This window comes from Motacilla alba, chromosome 3 (genome assembly GCF_015832195.1).
Source record: "Motacilla alba alba isolate MOTALB_02 chromosome 3, Motacilla_alba_V1.0_pri, whole genome shotgun sequence".
NCBI lineage: Eukaryota > Metazoa > Chordata > Aves > Passeriformes > Motacillidae > Motacilla > Motacilla alba.
This window is the reverse complement of record NC_052018.1, coordinates 101969054-101995580: the sequence shown is the minus strand read 5'-3', so window position 1 is coordinate 101995580 and position 26527 is coordinate 101969054. Positions and strand designations below refer to the sequence as shown.

The following is a 26527-nucleotide window of genomic DNA, read 5'->3' as shown; positions in this document are numbered from 1 at the left end:
TGCACTGAACCACACGTCTCACACCTCCTTCCTGTCTCACCTTTTATTCCTGAAATGTATAAGGCCTTATTATTGGATTCTATGATTTTAAATTTGGAAGAATTGTTGTCAGGCAAATCCCATGTGGTGCTGGGTCATTCTCTCCTTGGCTCTGACTTTTCCTGGATACATTCGAAGAGGGGGATAGGATGATGTACCCATACCCTTATACTTATTTTACAAAGCTTGCTCTGGGGAACGATTATTTTTTTGGTGGTTTGTTTCATCACTTGCCATAAATAAGGTCCTGATTTCTAACTAGCTTCTAACTAGATTCTTTCTAGAGTCACAATGCTACAGTTGTAGCAGTAAACAATAATAACAACAACAGCAATAATGATAGTTATGTGGAAAACAGTCCTTTACAAAATGGATGGACCTTTGTGAAGAGAAGTAGTGCTGAGAACATGATAGGTGCTTCCACACAAAGGGTATAATTGATCATAAAGTAACGAGTCACACACTCAGAGATGCCTCTCCGATCACCCAGCAGGCAAATTGCAATCCTTTACCAGCAATACAGTGACCGTGTGTGGAGCTGTTAAGAGCGTTTGACACGGACGTTTGTATCCCAACCACTTCCCTCCTCCAACGAGGCTGCTGTACCCGCACTAAAAGCATTTACCCCGTTAAGGGAAATGCGGCACATTTTCCCCTAGGCACGAACTCTCAAAGACGTTCACAGCCGGATAAATGGGTGCTTGGAGGGCCCACACCTTCTAACACCGTTCCCACTGAGAAGGGGGGGCACGGAGGAGCTTTCCGCTAGGAACGGGCAGCATCACTCGTGGTCCCTCCTAGGCAGGACCGTGGGGACCAGAACTTCTGAAAATCCATGGAAACCTTCTGCCAGCCACCTGTAGGCTTTGCAGCCAACTTTCCCAGTTAGACCAGCCGCGGAAGCACGTTCCCCGGGAAGCCCCGGGGGCCGGAGCGCGGCATCCCCGCGGCGGCGGGCGGCGATCCCGCCCCGGGGCGGGGGAGGCGGGCGGAGGAGGCGGGGGCGCGGGGTCCCGCGGGCTGAGGCGAGCAGAGGCGAGCGAGAGGCGAGCGGGGCCGGCCATGGTGCCCTCGCTGCTGTCGCTGTCGCTGTCGCTGCTGCTGCTGGCGGGGCGGGCGGGCGGGCGCTGCCCGCTGCGCTGCGCCTGCACGCACGGAGCGCTGCGCTGCCCGCCGCCCGCGCACGGCGCGCTGCCCGCGCCCGCCCGCGCGTAAGTACCGCGGGATGCTCGGACACGGACCGGGACCGGGTTTGGGGGAGCAGGACGGGGGGGACTGCGGTGCCTTTCCATGGAGCATCCCTGGCCGCGCCGAGGTGCGGGACGTGGGGCTGAAGTTTTCAAACTTTCTAAGCTCAAACAAACTCTGCGGGCGCAAAGTTTTCCCCTTGGGAAGGAGACGCGCGTCCTTTCGGGACTTTCTTCTCGTCCGGCAGCCTCAGTGACAGAGGAACGGGATGCAGGTGTCAGGGCTTTCTGCGCTCTCTCGTTGAGGCAGGAGGCATAAACTGCCTTTCCTGTTCCAAAACCAACGCCTTGTAGTGGCATGGTTAGATTTAAAGAAACCTGATTAAAGTCTTGAGAAGTCACCTTAAGCGTTCTGTCGGTTTTAGGGCTTGGTTTTTTTCTTTCACAACGCTGTTGGACTTCTTATAACCTCTTCTCCCAAAGTTTGTGTGATTAATTTTCACTCTATCCTGAAGCATCAAAATCCTCTTCACAGGGCTCATTGCATCTTCTTGAGGTTCAGCTCTTTGACAAGGTATTGACTATTTTCTTTCCCCCCTCTCTTAGTGAAAAAGCTGCTGTGAGTTTTGACAGCTTTGTAAATCTCTGCAGGGTGGTCCATCATAACTTTCGGCTTAATGCTTTGCTGGGAATTAGGATTAAATTAAAATAACAAGGCATCATGGGCATTCCCTTTCCCCACTCACACACCATATTCCAAGCTCATGGTCTAGGAGACCAGACCAAATGATTGATATACATAGTTATTCAAGTGTTGTGTTGTTTATGGGCTCAGTTACAGCCCTGATCTAAACAATCATGGCGTCAAAATATGGGATTAGAGGAGCAGCCGATAGGATGGTTGCCATTTCCAGGATCCCTTGGTTATCTCTGCATGAATTGAGCTGGTGTTTTCATATTATGACCCTTTTGGTAACAAAGTCTGTGTTTTCCATTTTCATCTGACTTGTTTGTAAATTTAACTCGCTCTTGGAATTCCCTAGGGATGATACTAACCCTGATCTCGTCTTCCCTTTCTTCCCAGCTCAAGAATGGATAGGAGCAAGAAATCCTAATTTGTACTAATCTAGAGCCATGTGACCCATTCCTCCAAAGTCAGAGATTCCAGAAAAATCTGTGCCCTGAATTTGTTCCCTCCCTATTTCCTTATGTTACCTCAGTACCAGAGAAAGCAGAGCCCATGGGAGCAGGAGACTCTCCCATCACGTTTCTTCCCCAATATTCACAGCACATGCATAGCAGGCAGTGGATTAAGCATGTCTATTAGGATGATGCACATCACAGCCCTGAGAGGTTATCAAGAGTCCTAAATGTACCTGATTTTATTCTTTCCCTGTTTTGGTTTCATCTTTTATTTCTCCTTTTTCCATCTGTCACCCCAAGAAGAAACCACATCCCAACCTCAGTGATCACGTTAGGACAGATAATGGGTTTTTTGGCTGCTGCCAGTTCTGCCTCACTGAGAGCAACAGGGCTAGGTAATGGACAAAAAGAAGAAAAAAAGTATTTCCTTTCTACCTTCAATATAACAATTAATCCTGATGATTGTACACAAAGTCCTGCTATTAGGCTGGCTGTAGAAACCAACTTTACAGTCAGAAAAGAGTTCAACCAAGATTTAGCTCGATACTCCTGCAGAGAAAATATTTACACTTAGAGGTTAAAATAAATCCCTGTCTTTCATAGACATATCCAGCTCCTTCTGCTTCCAACCTGATTTATACTGGAGTTGAACCTATACTATTAAAATTTCCAATTCTTTGTATTTTTAATAGAAAGCTTGCATTCATCATTCAATTACAAAGCTGTACAAATGAATGTAGTCACTAACCCCACAGGTGTGCATGTATTCTCACTCTTTTGTTTAGTTGTTATTGAACCCATTTTACTTTTCTTTCATCTCTTCCTCTGGTTTTCATACCAGTTTCTTTTTATCCATTTAGCTGTTGTCTTCCCCTTTCTCTCTTACTCTTTCCCCTCTCTCTTATTCACCCAGTTTTTTGAGCTTTGTTAGCGCTGACTGCCTCTCTTTCCCTACTCTCCCAGTCCTCCTAGCTCTCTTCTCTCCCTGCACAGCTCTGTGCATGAGAGAGAAAGCAAGAGAAAGTTAACTGTGTCCCCTCATAGCCACATCTGTACCCACGTGCACCAGGGGAATTGCAGCCTGGTGCTTGCAAGTGCATTAATAATTTGGGGGAAAATGCTGCTTTAGGTTGTTCCAGCACAGTTCCTGGGGTGCCCACGTCCTTGCATCAGTGCCAGACCTCAGAAAAGTCCTTCTTAATTCTATGGTCAGTCAAGAAAATAAGCTCCAATATGTAACTCCAGCTAGATCTGAGTAAAATCTGATGCTGTAGTGATCTGTGCTTCCAAATGTATTTTTGATACTTTGCTATATCCGTAGTATATATCCCATAGGGAAATTTCAGCCATTTTTCTTTACTCAAGTTATCCTTGCTATGTGACATTATTGCTAATAAACTTTTCAAAATCATTTGGCTTCTGACAGGTTGTAGAATTATGGGCTTTATACAGTCCTGAATTGATCATATTTTTTCTCAGGTTCCTGTTGTTGGTTTGGACATTACACAAACACTAGAGAACCTCCATTATTCAGACACCTTTGAATGCCCTTTGGCTACGGCAGCTACCTGTCCTCTTAGTCTCTGAAGGAAAATAATCTTTAATACACTATTATATTTTGAATCAAAACATTATTTTTCTTCCTTTGAAATCTCCTATGTACTTTCGGGGTTTTAAGCAAAGTCTAATTGCCTAGGCACCAAACTCCAACTGTGCAGCAATGGGCATTGGATAACTTAAGACATTTTTGCCCCTTCAAAAGTTTCATTTCATGGTAAGATTCGCTTTGCTGTATCTGAATGTGTGCCCCTGCGTGCAGAGCTTCTGCCGTTGGGTGAGTGACATGTGATTAGGCACCAAATTACAAAATATCAAATACAAAACTTTGTGGCAAAAGCCTGAAGAAGTAGACAGTTCTATCATGTCTTCATTGGGGGCATATTTGGCTCTTTAGGATTGTCAAAAGAATTCAGTTTCAGGGACAAAGTGTCTTCCATAGGAGATTATGTGACCCATCATCACCTGATGAAAAATGCTATTTTGGGTGCTTGTGTGATAACACAGCTCACATTTCATCTAGGTAATGCCCAATATGCAGGGCTTTGAAAATCAATGCCAACCCTTTACACTGCCCCCCAGAGCTGATAAAAATCCTAGGAAAATAGTGGTTTTCCAGCCATAGTTTCAATCAATATTCCTAATCCTCCCAAGCTTAAGGATGCTACAGAATTAAATGCTTGCCAACAGCAGTCTACCTTATGTGTTCACCTTTTGGGCATTAAAAATACAAGTAATCCTATAAAATAGGCATATTAAAATATAGCAACCAATCCAGCTACAATAACTCATTCACACCTCTTGCTATTGGGTCTGTGCTTTTCATGTTATTATTATTATTAATCAGTTCAACTAAATACTTTTTGCAAAAGGTCATTTCTGTAATACAGTGATTTCCTCCAGTGGTGTGAGTGGGCTTGGGCTTTGACTCCTCCTCAGCAGGACTGCAAGTGGTCCTGAGCTCTTGGGGCATCCAGAGCTCTCAAAAGCTTTTCTTGTAGCTTGAGTCGATGTGGTGGCAGTTGCTGTCTTTCCAAATGCTCCTGGATAGCCTTACATACATTTAGCTTGGCTGTTTCAAACCTTATTGCCTAGAATTACGTACCTTGAAAACCAATCTTGATAAGATAGAAATGCCAAGGGCTGCTGAATGCCAAGAAGTCTGGGTCCACTTCTTTCTGTCTCTTTCCAAGGATGAGAAGTCCTCAATTCTGTGGAGCTGCAGCATCATCAGCGTGGAATGACAGCAATGAGTACAAGCATACAAGTCATGATGCATTAGATATGAAAGAAACTTTACAGGTTTTCTTAAAAGTGCAAATATTTATCCTTCACCAAAAGTCTTCAAAACACTGCAGGCGACTTGTATTAAAGATGGGTGCCTCCCTCTTTTCATGAGCCGCAGAAGTCAGGCCAGCAGTGTGGGCAAGTTAGATGTATTGAAGCTTTGTAACTTTGTAAAACCATTTTTTGTCAAAAGCTTCCTCAGCTGAATGGCCGTATCTGAGTTTCACAATCTGAGTGCTGTCAGAAAGAAATCTGAACAGGCCACCCCACCAAGAAGACTGAGCAGGTGAGACATCTACAAAGAGAGAGCAGCAGCCTCACATTCACAACTCCTGGTCCTCAGGGGGGACTTCAACCACAGCAGGACATAAGCAATCCGAGATGTTCCTGGAATCCTTTGATGATAACTTCTGTCTCCAAGTGATAGAGGAGCCAAGGAGGAAAGGTGCAGTGTGGGCCTTGTTCTCACCAACAAGGAGGGGCTGGTGGGGAATGTGAAGCCCAAGGGTAGCCTTGGCTGCCAGGACCATAAATGAGTTTGAGGACCTCAGGACAGTGAGGAGAGCACACTGCAAGCTCATTACCCCTGACTTCAGCAGCCTTTGGTCTTTTCAGGCACCTGCTTGGCAGAGTCCCAGGGGATAAAGCCCTGGAGGGAAAAGAGGCCCAAGAAAGCTCCAGATCAGCTCCAAGCTCAGGAGTGATACATCCCAAGAAAGAAGAAGTCAGGCAAATCACCAGGAGGCCTGCATGGATGAACAAGGAACTCCTGGACAAACTCAAACAAAAAAAAAGAAGGGAAGAAGGTGGAAGTAGGTATAGGTGGCCTGGGAGGAGCACAGAAAAATTAAGCAGATAGGATCAGGTTAGGAAAGCTGAAACCCTGATGGAATTAAGAAAAGGGGAAACATAGCAGATCCTCCTGGAAGCCAGGCAAAGGCACATGGAAGCTAAGGAGGTGATTTGTGATGGCCAATGTGGCTTCATTAAGGGCAAATCTTCTGCCTGACCAACTGGGTGGCCTTCTAGGATGGGGTTATAGAAGTGGTGGATGATAAAAAGCCACTGACATCATCTACCTGGACTTGTGCAAAGCATTTGACACTGGCCTGCATGACATCCTTGTGTTAAAATTGGAGAGAGATGGGTTTGATGGGTGGGCACTCGCTGGATAAGGAGTTGGCCGGGTGGTTGCCCTCAGAGCTAGTCAATGGCTCAATGTCTGAGTGGAGAGCAGGACGAGTGACACTCCTCAGGGGTCATATTGGGGCCAGCTCTGATTTGCATCTCTGCTGGCAGTGTGGTTGGTGGGACAGAGCTCATTCTCAGCAGGTTTTGGGATGGCCCCAAGCTGTGTGGTGGGATCGGCACGCTGGAGGGGAGGAGGGACCTTGAGAGGTGGGAGAGGGTCGAGGCCTTGAGACTGTGCAATCCTCATGGAGTTCAGCAAGGCCAAGTGCAAGGTCCTGCATGTGGGCCAGGGCAATCCCAAGCACAAATACAGGCTGGGCAGAGAAGGGATTGAGAGCAGCCCTGGGAGGGACTTGGGGAGCTGGTGGAGGAGAGATTGGACATGAGCCATCAATGTGTGCTGGCAGCCTGGAAAGTCAGTGGTATTCTGGGCTGCATCCAAAGCAGCAGGGCAAGGGAGGGGATTCTCCCCTTTGCTCTTGTGAGAACCCACCTGGAGAGCTGCACCCAGCTCAAGGGCTTCCAGCACAGGAAGGATGTGGACCCACTGGAACGAGTCCAGAGGAGGCCACAAAAATGCTCAGTGGGCTGAAGCACCTCTCCTAAAGAGACAGGCTGAGAGAGCTGGGGTTGTTCAGTAAATATTCATAGAATCATAGAATGGTTTGGCTTGGAAAGGACCTTGAAGATCATCACCTGTCACTCCAAGCCATCACCGTTAGAACCAGCACGCTGCTCACCCACCAGCATGTCACAGGGAGGTAGTAGGCTCATGGCCTGATGTAATTGAAAGCCAAGATTTGGTTTTCTTTTTTGCACCTTCAGTCACATTTCCATTTCCTTTGTTCCTGAGCTGATGGTGCAGTTATAGGGTTATAGAGCAGGAATTTCTCAACTTCTACTTTCTGCTTCCTCCTGAAGCTCTTTTCCTTTTGGCTCAGAGTGTTAAAACCTACAGCAGATTACTTCTACCTGTCTCTACCCTTCAGGGAAAAAATACATTCTTCAAGCTGCATGACTTAAGTTTCATTCCTGATTTAGCCAAACTTCACACACAGCAAAACATGCCAGCATCAATCTGGAGACAGGTATGACCCAATCACAATGGAATGACAAACATATATATCCTTGTTAGGTAGGGAAGCATTGTTGTTCCCAGTTTACTGACAGGGAGACAAGGTCCAAGGGAACTCAATTATTTGCCCCAAATCATTCAGACTTTTTGGAACATAGCTAGGAAGCGACTTCCAGGCTCCTTGGTACATCCAGATTTATAACTCCTAAACACAGTATGCAAGACAGCCTGCCTTTCTAATGTGTAAGTCTGATGTATTTTTAAATATATAAGAAATATATAAATATACACATAAAAACTTGATGAACATTTAACATAAATATTGACAATAATAAACATATTCCTTCATATAAAGGATTATGATAACAATGAAAAAAAAAGCTGGTTATGTGAATAGCATGAAAACATTTCAGTCAACAACCTTGAGGGGGTGAGTTTAAGGATGGGAAACAAATGTCTCTGACTAGATATTTGTGCTTCTAAAGCAAAAAGGAGCAATTATCTGTTTTCACAGAGATAACATTTTGAAATATGTTAAATATTTTCCTATGGCTGTTATCAGGGAGAGTGTGGTCATGGATAGATAAATTGGCTGGTAAAAGTACTGTGGTTCAGATGTGGATAATGGTAAAATGTGGCTCTGCCTCCCACATCATTGTTAATTTCTCAATCAGAGAAACTGAAAAATTAAAAATTAAAATCCACACTTGCTTTGAATCAACTAACCACACTGATGCAATTTGTTTAAAAAAAAATTCCATTATATCAGCCTGATTTGAAGTTCTACACTTTGTGCACAGCCACATTCATGATGCCACACTGCAACATTACAGGGATATCACTGGGAGGAGAACATGGTGCAGCCAGCAAAAAGATACTGTTTTAATAGAGAAAGCTATATATGAAAGCCATTTCTTCTGAGGATCTAACTTTAAATAGCCTGTAGCTTCCTCTAACTGTGAATGTAGCAGCCTACTTTCATCAGGCTATAAATTTACTTAATAGGTTATGATTATTATTGATTTGATGGTGATTACTCTCAAATTTATGCTGTTGAGGAACTGACCCAATATCTTTTGAATTCCATTTAACTGAGATCAATGCCAAATGGATCAGGCCCCAGAGGTACAGAGAACTGTGGGAAAAATAAGGTGGCATTATGCTTTATTGGTTTTCTCCCTACCATAATGGTACAATTATAAATAAGGAAACCCCATGCCTTACAACCCTTTCTCCCCTCTCTTCTTTTTGTTTCAGATCATTTACTCATCTCCCTGTAAAAGTAATCCCATCACATGCATTTGAAGGACTTCAAGATGCCTTCATCATGTAAGTTGTCAATATTTTCCATAGGCTTTTCCATAATTTCTTACAAAAATCATCCCTTTATAATAATGTAAAAATGCTAATACACCCTATTGATGAAATGAAACCACAGGGGGAAGGATAAACGTAGCATTGCTTTTCATGTAAACAGTATACAAAAGATCCTTTGAAAATGTGTGATTTTTAACAGCTGTTTAGAGATCAAATCATGAAATATTAATCATGTCAGAGAGAACTGGGTACAGCTTAGTGACTGATGAGAGGAGCATTTGATTAGCAGAGGAGATAGATTTCTATCATTAAGCATTACCTCTGCAATGACAGCCATGGCACATTATGCATTTATAGAAGACCCAAATAAGGCATTTCTTCAGCATTTTGCAGTGAGAGATAAGCCTGGCAGGGCATCAGTAGGATTGAGCCCTTTCTTTGATCTTTCAGTTTGCGAGTGCTGTAATTTTGCACACTGGGTCTGCGCTGCTTCTTGACCCTCAGCATTGTACCTATTTTCCATCAAGGATTCAGCCCATAAGGCTTTTCTCACCCCTCTTGCCCTCATTTCTGCTGTTATTCCAGCTGAACTGGCATGCTTGAGTCTCCATTATTTTTTATTTTTTATTTTGTCTGCATTGAGTGGCCTCTAAAGGCCAAAGCTGATGACACAGCGGGGCAGTGAAGAGCAGGGGAATGACCTCCCCCAGAACTTAAGCAGCAGCACAGAAGATGCTGCTTTTTCAAGGTGCACTTTTTGTGCTTCTCTGCTGCACATGTCCAAAGCAATACAGCATTAAAGCAGAATCCAGTGGTGCTGTATTCTTGCATCCAATTGCATCTGAATGTTTAATGAGAACTTAATCGATTATTTTCACACTGGAGACCAACTTAAATCTACAAAATTTCTCCTACCTGTATGACTTGAGGCTACACTTTCTCAAACTGTACACATGTCATATTCTCCATAAAGAACACTTTGTTCTTGGACATCATCCCTTCCATAACAGGAATTTAATTGATCTTTTTGTGTGCTGTTAATGAATCTCTCCAAATTTACTGTGTGGGAATCAATTTATTCTGAAGTTAGTTTGTAGAGCACTTCATCATTTTATTGAGATTTAGTGCTGCTTTGAAAAAATGCATATTTTATAAATCTCTGAATAAGCTATTTGGTAACACATCACTCTCTGAAAGATGATAAATTATTCTCATGCTATAAGTCATTGCAACATATGTAAATAGCAAAACTGTGGCTCACACGAAGGATCCCATGGAAGAACCAGGTTCCAGACCCCAAAAAAGTTCTGTGAGCAGGCACTGATCCCTCCCAGCCTGTGAATCTCTGAGGATTAGGTCCCCAGCAGGCCACATATTCTACATCCATTTTTCATTTATAAGTAACTGATGCAATAGCAAAAATAACATTCTCGTTGAATTATGATGATGAAAAAATCTTTGATAATTCTTTAAGACACACATACACAATAACTGTGGGATTTCTAGCGTGCATCCCCCTTTGCCACTACAAATGAAATACAGAATTTATTCTGGTCTAAGGGATTTTGTATCACCAATACAGTTGTCTTCTCATAATTGCAATTGAATTAAGCTAACACTCAGGACTGTGACAATACTGACTCTGATGGTGCAAACACATTCCAGTGGTTTGGAAAATATTTTTTTCTTGAGAGTGTATAATCTTAGGTTTGTGTGCTCTTCTAGTCAATTCTGTTGAAAAATTTTGAAGATCTATCCCTTATATGTGCATCCATGTATACTATTTACTTTCATCACTCAGTTTTGCATAGCCTCTTAGATCTTAACCTAACAAGCATTTAACAAGCATCTAATAAATTGGTTTTGTTTTTCTATGTCAGTATTGATTAATCTTGAGTACATGTGGAACGGGAGCATCTGTACATCACAAACTGAGAGTGTCTCCATATACAGTCATGTTTGTTTGTGTCAGGATGAAAAGAGACACTTCCTTTCAGTTTGCATACATGTAATGAAAATGGCATTTAAATCCAAACATTGCTCATGAAGTGTGCTTAATCCATATCTGTATATTTCTACAGCTGTGGATGAGAGGACCATAGTTCTGACTTGATAATAACATATAAAGCACCATGAACGTTATGCATGTCCTCACCCCACAAATAAATTCACCAAGCAGAACCAACGATGGGAGGGAGGGAGGAAAAGGCTCACAAGGCTTGGGCTCACTTTGCTTACATTAGCTCTGGCCCTCAGTCTCTAGCTTACCTGTAATTTACTGGGGAAATGGAAACTGGCTCTTACAGAGGCACTTATTTCTAAGGGTTGGCTTTCCCTTTTGCCAAGACAGAAAAAGGCTGGTCCTCTCTGAAACCCCTCTGGCACAGCCTGCCAGGATGTCTGAGGTGAGGCACGGACAAGACTGACAGGAGGGGTTGAACAAGTGTGCATAAATGAAGGAAATACAAAGTGGAAAGCCAATTTCTGGGGTCTTTTCTGGTAATGTGATGCTTTGTGTCTGCTGTTTTCATTGTAGTGAAATCTCTCAGAGCGACTCCCTGGAGAGGATAGAAGCGAGTGCCTTTGACAGCCTTCCCTCCTTGTCTGAAATGTGAGCACCAGTTAGAAAAAGGCATCCACATTATGGTTTCGGCCCACCGAGGAGTAAACAGGCTGCAGAGAAGTATTCCTGGACCAAATCTGTCTCTGTTACTTTGATTGGCTTTGATTGAGATCTGTGATGAGAAACAGTTCTCTCCAAAGTACTGTATAAAACAGTGAGCACTCTGTAAGGCCTGGCCTTGGAGATCTAGCTCATGCAGAGACGTCCCTGCACCGAGTCCCACAGCTTTCAGTATGCTCAGTGGCAGGAGGGGACTCTGGCACTGTCAGGTTTTTTAAGTGGGGAAGTAATTTGAGCTGACAACAGATGAGAAAAATCTTTCTTTTTGAAGATGCCGTTTTCAAAGCCCTACATTATTTAAATGCAGCTGCTTAGTATGCATAGCTCTTCTGTGGAGCACTAAAATATTACTCAAACAGAACACGCACTGATTTTAAACTTGACCTCCATAGCACAGGCATCTGAGAGAGAGCTAAAAGCAACGACTAGGAGAATGCTCTGAAATATTTAGTGAAATTGGAAACTCTAAATCTGATTCAATATCTCATTATTGCCTTTTTCGCACAGCATGACCAGTGAGTGGCTGAAAATTGTGCAACTGAGGACAAATTCATCTCTTTTTTCTTTCATATGTGAACATCACTGAAGCCAGTCACTCACATAAGCAAGGGATACAGATTAGTCAACCTCTGATGGAGTCCAACTTCCACTAGAATCCGTGGTGTGTTTAGGGAAGGAATGAAAGATTTGACCCCATGCATTCACCTACAGTTTATGGACAGCTTGTCTTATGCCTGTCTTCCAAAACCCAAAAGCTAAGCAAGGCCATTAAAGAGCTATAGGAAGCTGGCAAAAAAAAAAACTCCTTGAATCTCGAGAGCTGTGCAGGACTCACACTGCAAGGGCTCGATGTCCCAAGCTGCACTCAAGTCCACTTTCAATGGATAATCAGGGTAGTGAGTTCAATGGCATCCTGGAATTTTAACTTTTCTTACCATTTCATATGCTAAGACCTTTGTATTTTGTAAGATATGGGCTGGGAGGGAGCTGGGCTTCAGTTATTGGCCTTTAGGGCAAACAGAGCTGTTCCAGATAGTTCAGCTGCAGGAAGTGCTCCTTGATTAAGAGATCTGCCCTTTTTTGAGTGACCACTAGCAAACAGGACTTCTTACATATTTCTCTCCCAGTTCCTGCTGATCCACTTCTACCAGCCACTGCTCTAAGGAAATCCATGGAGCTCCTAAGAGGTTAAACTATCTGAGGAACTGCCTTTCCTGGCTAGGAAGAGCATCAGTAATATAATGGAAATGAGGATTTGAAGGAATCTGATTGTGGAGCAAGGCCCAGGCACACACACACCCTCACGTCCAGGTTTGGCCCCACATCCAAGCCCAAAATCCTAACTCCACCAGTGACCAGGATATCCAAGCCAGACGAGCTCAGAGAACCATGAGAATTCAGGCAGTGTTGTCTTTTGTTGGCTGCCTAAAAATTGCAGGCCATTTTTATTAATAATAGTGCCTCAAAATGCACCCAGCAGCATATTATCAGGCTGTTTTCTGAGAAAGTAAATTGCAAGCAAAACTCAGGGTCCTCCCAAATTTATATTGATTGTAATACTGAAATTTTTTTGCCTTGCTGCAGATTAATCCTGAACACAAAAAATCTGTTGCACATTGAGGACGGAGCGTTCAGAAATCTTCCAAGGCTAAAATACTTGTAAGAAAGAGTTCTATTCCTTTTCTCTTTGCTCTATTTATTCTTTTCTCCAAAGGAGTAGACAAATCAAATCAAGGAGTGTAAGGAAAAAGGTTTTTCACGCACTACAGTGTCCTAAAGGTTCGTACATTGTTTACAAGAGCTTTAACCTGGAGTTAGCCAATAGTGAGGTCTTTCAGTGTACAAGGGCAGGGCAGTGATGGACAAAACAGAAGTCTGCAAAGTAGTTCTGATAAGTGCTTATTTCTAGAATAAAGCTTGCAGACTAACAGAGTACTAAACAAAAGATGTAACTAAAATCTCTCCCTCATGCTTAATGTAGTGAGAACATATGCTGCTCCTCTAGGACACTGCTTGAGAATTCTGAAAACTTTATTTTTACAGGCCTTATAAATACCTTTGGAGCCTACTTAAAAAATTAGATTTGTCAGTCACTTTTTAAAGCACTGTTAAACTTAAACCTACCAAGTCTGCTTCTCGTTGCATCCACTCTGGTAATATTTTCTTCTATAAATAGGAATTATGCTTCTCTCTAGGAGCATTTGTAACACTGGAATAAGACAATTTCCAGACCTGACACAGATCTTCTCAATGGAAGCTCATTTTATTTTGTAAGTAGAGACCCATGCTAACCCAGCTGTGTTTTCCATCTTGTTCCTGAGACACTGACAAAAACACCTTTTTTCTTTCCTTCCCAAGGGAGCTCTGTGATAACTTGCGTATGACAATTATACCACAAAATGCTTTCCAAGGGATGAACAATGAATCACTGATTCTGTGAGTAAAATAATCCTAGCTCCAGCTCCTTCTGTGAGGATAACACTTCTGCTTGAGGAAAGTGGGTTGACTTCATGAAAATCTTGACATTAAGCCCCATAAAAAATAAATATGCATTGTGTGTTTAATTTGAAATGCCTAAGAAACATAGGGATGTTCTTCAAGATGAAGAGCTGAGTTTTAGCCAAAAGATAACTTCACTTAGGAAAGAAAACAGGACCAGGGATCTAAATCTTCCATGCAATGGTTTTGAAAATACCATCAGCAGGATATAAACTACAAAAGCTGCAATGGAGGCAGTTTATCTCAAGGATGAGGATGTGGTTTCTTACCTCAAGGATGTGGTTTCTTGAAACAGTGCTTTCAGGGAACAAGCAGTCTGAGGGAGCTGAGCTTCAGCTGCACAGGGTCCCTCTGAAGAGGAGGGATGGAGACACAGAAGAAATTGGTACAAACTATGGCTGCTGCTTCTTCCCCTGATTTCTTTTGCCTCAGCTTACTTTCCTATAAGATCCGTGTAAGTTTCCACACTCAAGAATTTCCTTTTAGCCAGCAGTGAGTTCATTGCTTCAGCCCCCTGTGAGGTGGGTGGGTTTGAGGCTATGAGATGCCCCACCTGAGGAATACAGAAAGCAGCAGAAAGCCAAGGTGTAATGTCCTCTGCCAGCACAGCAAGAACTCTGTGAATTTCACAGCTCATTTGGCTTCAGGAAAACTTCCACAAAGTAGTATGGGAAGAGGAGAAATCACAAGCTGAGCCTCTTGGCAGGATGTGGCCAAAACTTGGGTTTCTCAAAGAAGGACTCTCTGAGCCATAGAGAGCAGCAGCAGGCACCCACTTGGTGTGGTGCCACAAGCCCAGCCCTCGGGGGCCAGGCTCCAGATCACACCCAACGGGAGCCCTGCCCAAAACTCCATGGGCATCTGCACCTGCAAAGGAGCTGTGCACATGAGCAAGAGCTGCAGCTGATGGGCTCTTCATCAGGCTGATGTGCCAGGATGACAGTAATTTTAACCCAGATTTTATGTATTGACCGATACCTTCTGGAAATGAGAGAGGAACTGGGCATAAATGTGACTGAAAGATACTCCTACACGATACTAAAGAGGAGCAATTGCTTGGATTAGTGCATCATTTCATCTTATGAGCTTCTTTCCTCCCAGCAAGTTCTCAAAATAACTTCAGAAAAATTATTATTCTGCTAATGGTGCAAGAAAATGAACATAAAAGAGATGGAGAAAGGTGCTTAAAGTCTTTACTGTAACCCTAAAGTGTATTAAATGGGAGGGACTCTAAGTCAGGAGACTTAGAAACAGCCAACAGTAATTTTTCTCCCATCCTTTTGTGATTGGGAGCTCACCACAAGAAGAAAAGATTATCTTATCAGCAGCTTCCTAATTGTAGAGCTACGTATTAACTCCACCCCATGTTGTTAGCTGTAATTAGGTGGAGTAATTCCTCCTGCTATAGCATGGTCTGGTGAAACACAAGTAATCTATGGAGGTGTAAAGTCACCCTGCAGTCACACTTTGCACTGCAAATAGCTAATTTAGCCTTTCCAGTAGTTAATGTTTCTTGTGGATTGGGAAATTGATCCTACATATTGTCATGGTCTTCAAGGCTATCACTTAATTTCAGCATTGTGCTGAGGTAGATGCCATCAAGTGGAGCCAGGTGTTCCCCACACTTGAGCACTTGGGAGCAGGTTTCATAGGGACAGTTTGTGCTATCCCAAAAGCAAGTGAAAAAGCAATAAAGATGTTGTTTAATTCATAAATATGAGTTTTCTAATAAGGCTTAATATTAAAGAAAAAGTAATAAATACAAGTGACTGCATTGAATTTCTATTGGGTACATGAACTCAGTATCACAAATGGATATTCATAGACCCATAGGTTACATCTCCTACTGAAGGAAAAGAGCTGGACCTGAGGTGTAGCAGAGCTCAGGCTTTAGGTGTCTGGCCCCACGGTGGGGAGTCAGGAAGCAGGGTGGCATCCAGCGTGCCTGTGCAGTGCAGGGGACAGCAAGGCTCCCACAGCACAAATCAAGCCTGGCAGCAGCACCTTGGAGAAGCTGATAACTCACTGCCTGCTGGATAATGCACAGCTCACCCCCGCCTCTCTGCAAAGCTGTCCCTCGGAAGATTTGTCCATCCACAGAGGATCTGCAATCCAGCAGCTCCCTCCAGGCTTTACAGTTGTTTTCCACCTGACACCTTTCTAAGCCTTGCAGTCTTCCATCTGCACTGCTGACACCACAAAATCCAGGTCTTCTGCCTCCAGGTTGTTGTCTGTGTGCCAGGAGCTTACCTGGACTAATGTCTTGTTTCTGGATCTCAGCCCCAGGTAGGCAGAGGCGAGCCCCTCAGCAGGGGGAGGATCTGTACCTCAGCAGAAGTTCTCTTCAGCAGCTAAACAGGAAGGAGCTTAGAGAATTTAAACTGCACCTTTGTTAAGTTAAGAGCTATAGTTATCTTCATTCTTTATAAGCAGAGCCTCTAACCATTAAAATGAATGCAGCACCGATGTTTGAAACTTGTAGTGCAACAAAATGTAACCTCACCTTTTCCAAATCTTTTTCCCTTATGTTTATTTAATCTCCAGCAAGTTGTATAAAAATGGATTTGAAGATATCCACAGCCATGCCTTCAATGGGACAAAGCTGAATCAATTGTGAGTATGCTATCCCTCCTCAGTAATTTACACAGTAAATAAGAATTTAAATAGTCAGAGGCTCTTCCTTCAGTTTAACTGGCTGTGTCTTCTGTTTCCCAATACCCCTGAGAAAACTGCATCTTTCAGTGTCATTGTGACTCACTCGTTAATCCTGCAGCTCTCACTGCTTTTCCTGAAACATCCCTTAAAATAGTACAGCTTTTGTGAGAAAAGCTCATAATTCTTAAGAAAATTTCATCAATTAGTGTAGAACTTGAAACAGTAGCCCAGACTAAGGAAGCTACAGTTTATGTCTGGAAACATCAATAGTTTTTAATCCCTCTCACACGCTGGGGGACTAGTGTGTTGGTTTGGGCATTTGTATGTATATTTGCTACTGTAGTGAAAGAACCAGTCTGGTTGTCCCTGGTTTAAGTCAGAAGAATTTGGAATTAATCACACTTAAGTGTAGATGATAATGATCTGATGCCATCAGAGAAAGTAAAGGTCACATGGGAAACACAAGCACTCCACAGCCAGGCAGTGCAACAACCACTGCTGTGGTTGGAGGAAGAATTGAAACAAGTGTGAAGAAGAAACCAAAAGATGTAAAGAGAGTTCATTTTTGGTTCCACAGAATCCTGAAGGACAACAAGAACCTCAGGCGGATCCACAACGATGCCCTGAGAGGGGCCACAGGGCCAGATGTCCTGTAAGTATCCACAGCTCCATGACCTGAGTGTCATGTGGGAACTGCACCGTGCCACCAGAGCTGTGTCACCACGGCAAACACAGGCTTCGAGTCTGGAAGGAAATTTGATCTCTTACCCTCTGTGTACAAAGTGGGAACACGTCAAGGAGATGCCATGAAATTAGTGAAAGGAGTTTACACAACACATATCAGTTCTAGTGTTGGCATTGATCTCCCCCTCTTAGACATTTTGGTTTTTGCTTTATTTGTGTCAGATCCTCCTGATCCCGTATCTTATATTCTGACATTGTAAACTAACTTGTCCTTTGGTATGATGGACATGTTTTGGCAATATATAGGTTTAGAACTTGTTTGTAAAAGTGAACCGGTTGATTGCACGCTGTAAGCTTGTGCTGAATAAAACTCGTTATTATCATCCTCATGATTTATTAATCAAGGACTTACTGGAGGGCTGCCCTGGCAATAAAACACAGTGTGCTTCTGTAAATAGCACTTTGTGCTGTACATGCCTTTTTTGTGCCTTTTATTGGTGCTTTATGGAACATGGCATTACTGACATCACTTCCAGAATTGTGGGCCTTTTTTTCCTTTGTTTAATGTCTTGACTCTGAAATCCTTAGTCACTGATGGACTTTCTTTACACAAACAGCCCCTCTGAAGTTACTGTAAGCCAAACTGCTTAAGTTTGTGTTGGCAAGAATGACAGATTCTTTTGAGGTTCTAATTAATAGCCATTTAAGAAAGCACCTAGAACAGCCTTTCAGAGCCAAGCAGAGAGCAAGGAGGGTGTCCTACCTGTCAGCTGGCTGGAGAGTCACTATTGTCCACCTTCTTCTCTCCATGTCTCTGGCTTAAAGAGGCATCCCTCACTCCATGCATGAATTTCAAATGGAAAGGTCAGGACATAGTCCCTGGAGTGGTGGGTTTCAGTTTCCCCAGCACCAAGGGAACTCCTTGCCTGGCTGGAGCTGCTGAGCCACAGGGATGCTCTTACACTGCTGCTCTAAAGTTTCACAGACCATGTCTCTCAGCTGGGCATAAGGTGCTTAAGCAGCTTTGTAGATCTGAACCTTTATTAAAAAAACAGTTGCTGTTACCTAGTGTCATGCTTTGGTGCTATTTCTGTAGGGATGAAAAGAAAGTGTATACTCTCTTTGTTTCGCAGGGATATTTCTTCAACAGCGCTGGAGTCCCTGCCTAGTTACGGGCTTGAGGCCATTCAAGTCTTAAATGCAACCTCATCTTACTCATTAAAGAGGCTGCCACCACTGGATAAATTCAGCAGTCTTCTGGAAGCTGTCCTAACATATCCCAGCCACTGCTGTGCTTTTCGAAATCTAAGGACAGAAAGGTAAGTCCAAATAGCACATTATGGTACTGCAGTGCTTCAGAAGTTCCAAAATGGCAATTCTGCTTTATTCAGCTCGCGTTGTCTGATTATCTTTATTCCAGTTACAGGGAAGCTGTGGTGCATTGCAGGGCCTTGCAGGAAACAGCAAAGCTCTGCTAAGGCCAGGAAAATTATGTCCATTTATTTTAGAGCAGAAATGGATCCCATCCTGTGCCCCGGATCTGCCAGCAGAAACATTATTCTAAGTTTGTTTAAAGCTCACATTTTTCTTGGTATCTCAATTAAAAGCCTACTGGCATGCAGAAAACAAACCTTTATCAATAGCACATTGCCCTAATTTAAAGAAAAAAAGAAACCTCTGTGGCCTTTAGCTTAATTAATACAGGTGATATGATGACATAGTAGAAAGGGCAAGCTTTCAATTACCCACCAAAATTTAATGCCCGCCACAAGCCTACAGAGAGAGGTTACACGGTTTAGTTCCAACCATTTCATGTAATAGACAGTATTGTTCTCCCCACAACTGGAAACTGTGGCACAGGGAGAGCTTTGCATCCACAAACTTGGGGCAGTTAACCCAAGAGAAGTGGAGCTCATTTTTCAGCATTCATGTTTCAAAGAAACCAACCCCCAGTTGGCTTCAGGCAGCCAAAGCAACCCCAAATGGTTTGGTTTGAGCCATGGAGGTGCCTCGGTTCACATCTGTCTCAAATGAAGGCCACAGAAGTGACATACTGAGCAGACAGTTGTGGGAGGCCTGATCAGTGTCACCCCATGCTTTCACTTCAGGAAGTGAAGTGTTCTGGAAAGGCAGGAGTACATTCCAATTCTTTAGGTAACATTAGGCATTAATCTGTGCATTCTCTGCCTACCTCATTTTACGAAGGAGTTCTTGATTCTGCAAGAACAGAACAAAGATTCTACTATTCAGCATTTCCATTCCTAATGAGCTGATTCTGTCACAGATCACATCTCTGAGTGTATTAAATGCAGGAGCAACTCTGGCAGAGAAAAAAAGGTATTTATTCTGATAAAGATGACTACATTTCTGATACTCTTTTTTTTTTTGGGTGCTTGACTTTGAAGCATGGGCATGGTCTGTAAAAACAGACGTGCCTTAGTAAGTCACTTTCTTATATTAAGTGACTGTTTTCTTAGTAAATTGCAGGGGAGGAAATCCCATGCAAATCAGGAAATGACTGCTCCTCTACCAGGGGCATCAGCAATGAGGTGAGACAAAGCCATTTCCATTCATAGTGGTAGAGTACCTGGCTGCTACTTTCAAAGGCTCAAAACCAGAGATTTTGCCAAACGTATCATCTTTCAACTTGTACTATTCAAACTGCTTTACTTCAAGCATGCAAAGTCTACCTCCAGATCCCAGACAGCTTTTAAAATAGGGTCACCTGGGGAAGATTCACCCCAAGCACCAGCTTGGTGCTGAGCTGCTGGAAAATAGCTCTGCAGGGGACCCAGAGATCTGTCCCTGAGCCAGCAGTGTGTCCTTGTGGCCACAAAGGCCAATGGTATCCTGGGCTGCATTAGGAACTGCACTGCCAGCAGGTCAGGGAGGTGATCCTGCCCCTCTGCTCAGCCCTGGTGAGGCCAGTCTGGAGTGCTGTGTCCAGTTCTGGGATCCTCAGGACGAGAGAGATGTGGAGCTCCTGGAGCAGGAGGAGGGCTCCTAAGGTGGTCAAGGGTCTGGAGAATCTCTCTCATGAGGAAAGGCTGAGGGAGCTGGGGCTGAACAGCCCCAAGGAGAGAGGGCTGAGAGGGAATCTCATCAATGTCTGTCAGTATCTGAAGGGATGGTGTCAAGGGGATGGACCAGGCTCTGCTCAGTGGTGCTGGGCAATAGGACAAGAGGCAACAGGCAGGAACTGATGCACAGAAAGTTCTATCTGAATATGAGGAAGAAGTTCCTTCTGTGCAGGTTAACCAGGCATTGGAACAGGTTGCATGGAGAGGGTGTGGAGTCTCCCTCACTGGGGATATTCCAGAACTGTCTGGAATATGCTCTAGGATGACACAGGGAGGTTGGACCAGATGGCCCACCATGGTCCCTTTCAGGCCAGTTTCCCAGCAGCTGTTAACAGGCACTTCTCCAAAAGCCAACCAAACTGCTTCCATTCATCCTGGTGGAGAATCTGGCCCACTTCAATACAATATTTCAAAACACACCATTTAATTCAAGTTAAAGTTATTTCACTATAAAAAAAAAATGCATCCTACACAATAACCAAGCTGAAAAATACATCCTACACAATAACCAAGCTGAAATACAATATCAATATATACATCCTTAAAATCAATACAATATTTCAAAACACACCATTTAATTCAAGTTATTTCACTATTAAAAAAATGCATCTTACACAATAACTGAGCTGAAAGACCATCCTTACACACCTTACACATCCTGACACTGCCTATTTTCACAGCATTTTAAGTCTTCTCCTTCCCACTTCCAGATGTCTGCAGGAACATTTGTGCTGCCTTACCTTACGTGTCTCTGAAGATGACTTGCAGAGAAGGCAAGGCTTTGGCCAAAATCCAGCCTGAAATTTAACTTTCTTCTCATCCTTATTGCAGACAGAATTTGTTGTTTTCCATTTTTGACAACTTCTCCAAGGAGTGTGAAAGCACCATGAGGAAATCGACTAACGAAATGCTGTAAGTACCTCTCTGCATAGAGATGATGGAAGTAGCAAATACAGACCTCCTCCCCTTTCTCCTGTTCACATGTTTTTTCACTAAGCAGGTCTTTGCCTGCCAATTCAGTCACCCCTACAAGTTGCACAGCAGTAATTTTACTATCATTAAACCAAGATCTGGATTTTCAAAACGAAAGGGGAATAAAAAACCCTCATGATTTCCAAGCTTTCTCATTCGAGTTTGTCTTCTGAATTCTGAAAGGATTTCAAAATAATGATTAAATATTTACAGAAGTTAGTGGCCTATACGGAGACCTTCCATGCTCTGAAATGAATGCTGTTGTTGGTGTGATTCAAAGAAGAGCTGTTATTGTTAACTTTTTTTTTTTTTTTGCCTATAGAAAGGATAATTCACACTCTGCATATCAATAGTTTTCCATGGTAGGATGGAGTCCCTGAGCTAGAAGTGTGATGACCCCGTGCCAGTGGTTTACTCCGTCTAAACATGTCTTTTCATATCATCACAGTTTTGCTTGACAGTGTTCAGTGTGACAATGAGAAAGGCTAATATCAAAACTGTTGTGTTGGCTGTGCTGGATGACACAGGCTCCAACCCAGCTTTTAAGGGAGAAGTTTAAAGATTTGCTATTCTTCATCCCTCTGCAGCTACATGGGAGACCTTGGGACTTCTCAGCAGCCCTGACGTGGCGTCAAAGCATTCTAAAGTCTAGAAGAAACAAGGTTATGGTCACAAAATTCCAATGGCTAAATACAGCTGAAATGTGATTGATTCATTGGGATAATTACTTCCTTGGACATTATCTTGTTTGCTGGTTGGTGAGGCCTCCTACACTTGCCATTTGGTTTTATCAGTCTGCTTGTTTTGGATTAGCATCTGTTGCACTCCTGCTGTGCATTAAATAGTCTGCCCAGCCTATTGGCTCCTGAAGCTTTTTGCTTTGGCAAATCCCAATCCCAGCAATTCTCTGAGCAGGCATTATAATAAGCAAATGAAAGTAAGGTTATGGTTCATGGGCTTAATGCCTGCAGACCCACAGCAGAAATCATCTAAAAGTCCCAAGTACTTACTAGTAAAAAAAAAAAAAAAAAAAAAAAAAAAAAAAAAAAAAGAACCACAAAAATCCAGCATGCATATAGCAGCACATTCACACAGCCTCTCAAAAAATCACAATCATTTTTATAAGTAAATAGAGTCAAATATATTCCCTGCTCTTCCAGTTTGAGCCAGGCAAGCAAATGCAGGACGTTGGGCAGTTTTCCATATACAGAGAGAAGTAAGGATAACGAGTTTGGGACATTATTTGCCCCACAGGAATAGCTGAAAAGCAGCTCAGTTTCATTTGCCAGTTAAAACCCTGCTCCAGAAATATCATCTAATGGACATGCTTCAGTAGATGTGGAAGCTTAAGCATGTATTTAAATTATCCTAAAGCTACCAGTTTTCTCAAGAGTTGTCCTCAATAGAGATATTTTCCAGGTCTCACACTGCAGACTGAGTGTTTGCCCACCAAACACTCACAGTCAGGATGACTGGGAAGTTGGGGAACGGGCACCTGTTACGGCAGGGAAGTGCCAGAAAAGAAGTGTTTGCTTTTAACACATTTCCTCTTTGGCAGGCTTATCACCACACTCTTGATGACCTAGAGATTTTAGAAGTCTTTCTTTAAAACCTACATTTTTTATTAGGCACTGGGTGCAGCCTAAACTTAAATTCCTAGCTATCAGTGTGATTTAGTTAACCATGCACTTCTACTCCTTGCCCTATAATACTGCGAACAGCAAATTCCTCAGCACCTCCTGAGCCATACATAGTCTCAGGAATTTGTTTGCTAAGTGCCTTTCCTAAGGGGAGCAAAGGTGCACAGTTAAAATCCATAGGTTATTTTAGTATGGCTTCTACAACTGCCTGTGAAACCTCTGTGCATCAGACCTGTAAATCCATCAGCCCAGGTGTTACTGTAGCTTGGACTGCAGCCAACCAGCAGCATGAGAACCATGGCTCCTTCACAAAGCAGTGAAAGTGAAGTACTTAAAAATAAACAAGTTGTATAAGAGGGCATTTCTGTGGATGGGACTGTGACCCCTGATGCTCTCCAAGGCTGCTTCCCAAACACAAAGCATCCTTACAAGGTTTCATTATTTGTAAACACCCTGTAGAAACACATGGAGGAAGTCACTGTTTTAGAACTGTTATCTCTTGTCTTTTGCAAAAGAATGCGAGAGGCATGTAACAAATAATTCACTTCTGTTTGGGGGGTGGTTTTTTCATGGTTACAGCGATGACTCCAACAACACATTGCTGTGGTCAGCGGAGAGGAAGACGTACTCCTTTGGAACAGATTATGAAAGTTCTCCTTACAGCTACTCAACCATGTTCGATGACAGCGAAATGGCCGGCTTTGACTTTGAGTATGACTTCTGTCAGCCTAAAGTCCTCACGTGCACTCCGGAACCAGATGCCTTTAATCCCTGCGAAGACATCCTGGGGTACAGCTTCCTCAGAGTGCTGATCTGGTTCATAAACATCCTCGCCATCGCCGGCAATTTCACCGTGCTCCTCGTTCTCCTAACCAGCCACTACAAGCTCACCGTCCCTCGCTTCCTCATGTGCAACCTCTCCTTCGCCGACTTCTGCATGGGGCTCTACCTGCTGCTCATCGCCTCCGTGGACGCCCAGACCAGCGGCCAGTACTACAACCACGCCATCGACTGGCAGACGGGCAGCGGCTGCAGCACGGCCGGCTTCTTCACGGTGTTTGCCAGCGAGCTGTCGGTGTACACGCTGACGGTGATCACCCTGGAGCGCTGGCACACCATCACCTACGCCATGCAGCTGGACCGCAAGCTGCGGCTGCGGCACGCCGTGCCCATCATGCTCGGGGGATGGCTCTTCTCCATCGGCATAGCCGTGCTGCCTCTCTTCGGGGTCAGCAGCTACATGAAGGTCAGCATCTGTTTGCCCATGGATATCGAAACGGGCCTGTCCCAAGCCTACATCCTGCTGATCTTGGTGCTGAATGTTGTCGCCTTCATTGTCATTTGTGCTTGCTACATCAAGATTTACATCGCTGTGCAGAACCCAGAGCTGGTATCTGCCAATAAAGACACCAAGGTCGCCAAGAGAATGGCAATACTGATCTTCACGGATTTCACCTGCATGGCCCCCATCTCCTTTTTTGCCATATCCGCTGCCTTCAAAGTTCCTCTCATCACAGTGACCAACTCCAAGATCCTGCTGGTTTTATTTTACCCCGTCAACTCCTGCGCAAACCCCTTCCTCTATGCCATTTTCACCAAAGCATTTCGGAGGGATTTCTTTCTGCTGATGAGCAAGCTTGGTTGCTGCAAGAGCCGAGCAGAGCTCTACAGAATGAACTATTTCTCTGCTTATAACTCCAACTGCAAGAATGGCGGCGCAGCCACAGCCCCCACCAAAGCCTCCCAAGCATTCCTGCTCTTGTCAGCCTTAGAGAAGCCCTATCCTGCACCACGGGACAAGACATCTCACAAGGAAAATTTACCCAGAGTGCCAAGTTACCCTTTGCAAGGCCAGTTGTGATCATCTTAGTGACTAGGGATTGTTTTACAGTGTCTTGAACATTTCATAATAAATAAAAATGCCAGTCAGTAATTCTTATGCAACATAACTGTTCTGACATTCAAAGTGGTGTTTTCCCTTCTCTTCCTTTGTGACGATAGGTGTGGAAGGTGACTATTAGGCAAAACTTTTCTGTGTGGGGAACCAAAAGAGTCCAGGAATAAGTCAAGTTGCTCTTGAAGCTAACAGTTACTGCAGTGATTGCAGCCTGGCTTCTTTTTCTCCAGATCTGCTTCCCTGGACTATTTAAAGCCTGTTTGCTACCTTTCATGGCTTCTTTTTTCATTCCTATCAGCTGTGCTGGCATTGTTGGTTTAAAGAAAGAGGCACTAAACTAGATGCCTCCATTTCATCAACAGAAAGTTCCAATTACACAGACACCTACACACAGTTAAAGAAGAGCATTCAAGCAATAGGCTGTAAAGATGTCACCGAGGAGGAAAGTTTATCTATTGAACCTTTGTCACAGGCAATTTTGTAGTTTACATTAGATCTCAGTCTGAGCTGGTGGGTAGTTTACTTGAATTATTAACCCATGCACAGCCACATGTGATCTGGAAATCACAAGAGATGCAAAACCCCCTCTGCTGCACACAGGACTCAATTTAGGGCATCACATGTGCATGCACGCAAATCAGGTAAACTGTAAACGCTCCCTCTTGGCAGCAGGAGAGCTGCTTCCTGCACAGACAAGGAAGTGCTGCCTTCTTTTCTCTCCTGGGACAGTCTCAGGAATGATTTCCACCTGTCCACTCTCTGACATTGCCAGTGGCATTCAGGAATGCACCAGAGCCTCTTCAGCACACACAGTCCAACTCTATTGCCAGGTGATGAAGCAGAGTAGCACAGTAATTACCTTTTTGTGATAATGTTTTCCCATTAAAATCTCTCTTTTCTTTCACTATGCATTGCCTGATGCTAAGTGATCATGCTAAATGCCTGGTCCAGATTTGTGACTGCATTGCTAATTTAAGTGCAGAGTCTTATACATAAGAGAACAGTACTATTGCAATCACTTTAAACCTTTTACATTCTCCTTTTCAGCTGAGTCTTCTGCTTTCAAGTCTGTGACAGCAACTGAGTTCCAAAGCACTCCTCTTGTTGCCAAAACACTGCACCACCAGCTAAATTTGCTTCACATTAATGAAAGCAATTCTTTGTACCAGTGACTGGTCTATCATTAGTTCATAATTGTGATAATTAGAAATAACATCTCTGACCCACTCTTACCTTCAGCATAATGCCATGGTTTCAATCAGTGCAAAAGCTCTTGATGTAAGCACAGCTGTGCTCACGAGCAGTTCCACAGGTGGGGAATGAAGCAGGGTTGAGAAGAGAGGAGACTCTTAAAACTCTGTGGTTTAGCAATCAATACAAATTCCATTTGATGCACCTCTTTACACACACCAGCCCCTGATCTTAGCCAATGATCAAAAAGGACCATGACAGGATATTTAACTATAATACAGCCAAAGGTACTGGTGTAAAAAAAAAATAGCTACTGGGCCTAAAACTTCTCTGTCACCTATCTCAAAACTGATTTTTGAGACTCATTTCTTCTGTCATCCCATGGAAGAGTCCTGCACACGATTTAGGATAACAACTGCTTTACTTGCAT

At 43.5% G+C, this 26527-nt stretch overlaps 1 protein-coding gene across 1 annotated transcript; it reads left to right on the top strand.

Moving 5' to 3' along the window:
• Window positions 1-1101: 1101 nt before the first annotated feature.
• LHCGR (luteinizing hormone/choriogonadotropin receptor) lies at window positions 1102-24870 on the top strand. The gene is made up of 11 exons (XM_038132754.1): window positions 1102-1250; window positions 8737-8808; window positions 11333-11407; window positions 13064-13138; window positions 13675-13749; window positions 13838-13915; window positions 16523-16591; window positions 17211-17285; window positions 18451-18636; window positions 21229-21309; window positions 23673-24870. The coding sequence occupies exons 1-11, from the start codon at window positions 1102-1104 to the stop codon at window positions 24868-24870; spliced, it is 2133 nt and encodes a 710-aa protein (XP_037988682.1).
• Window positions 24871-26527: the final 1657 nt, after the last annotated feature.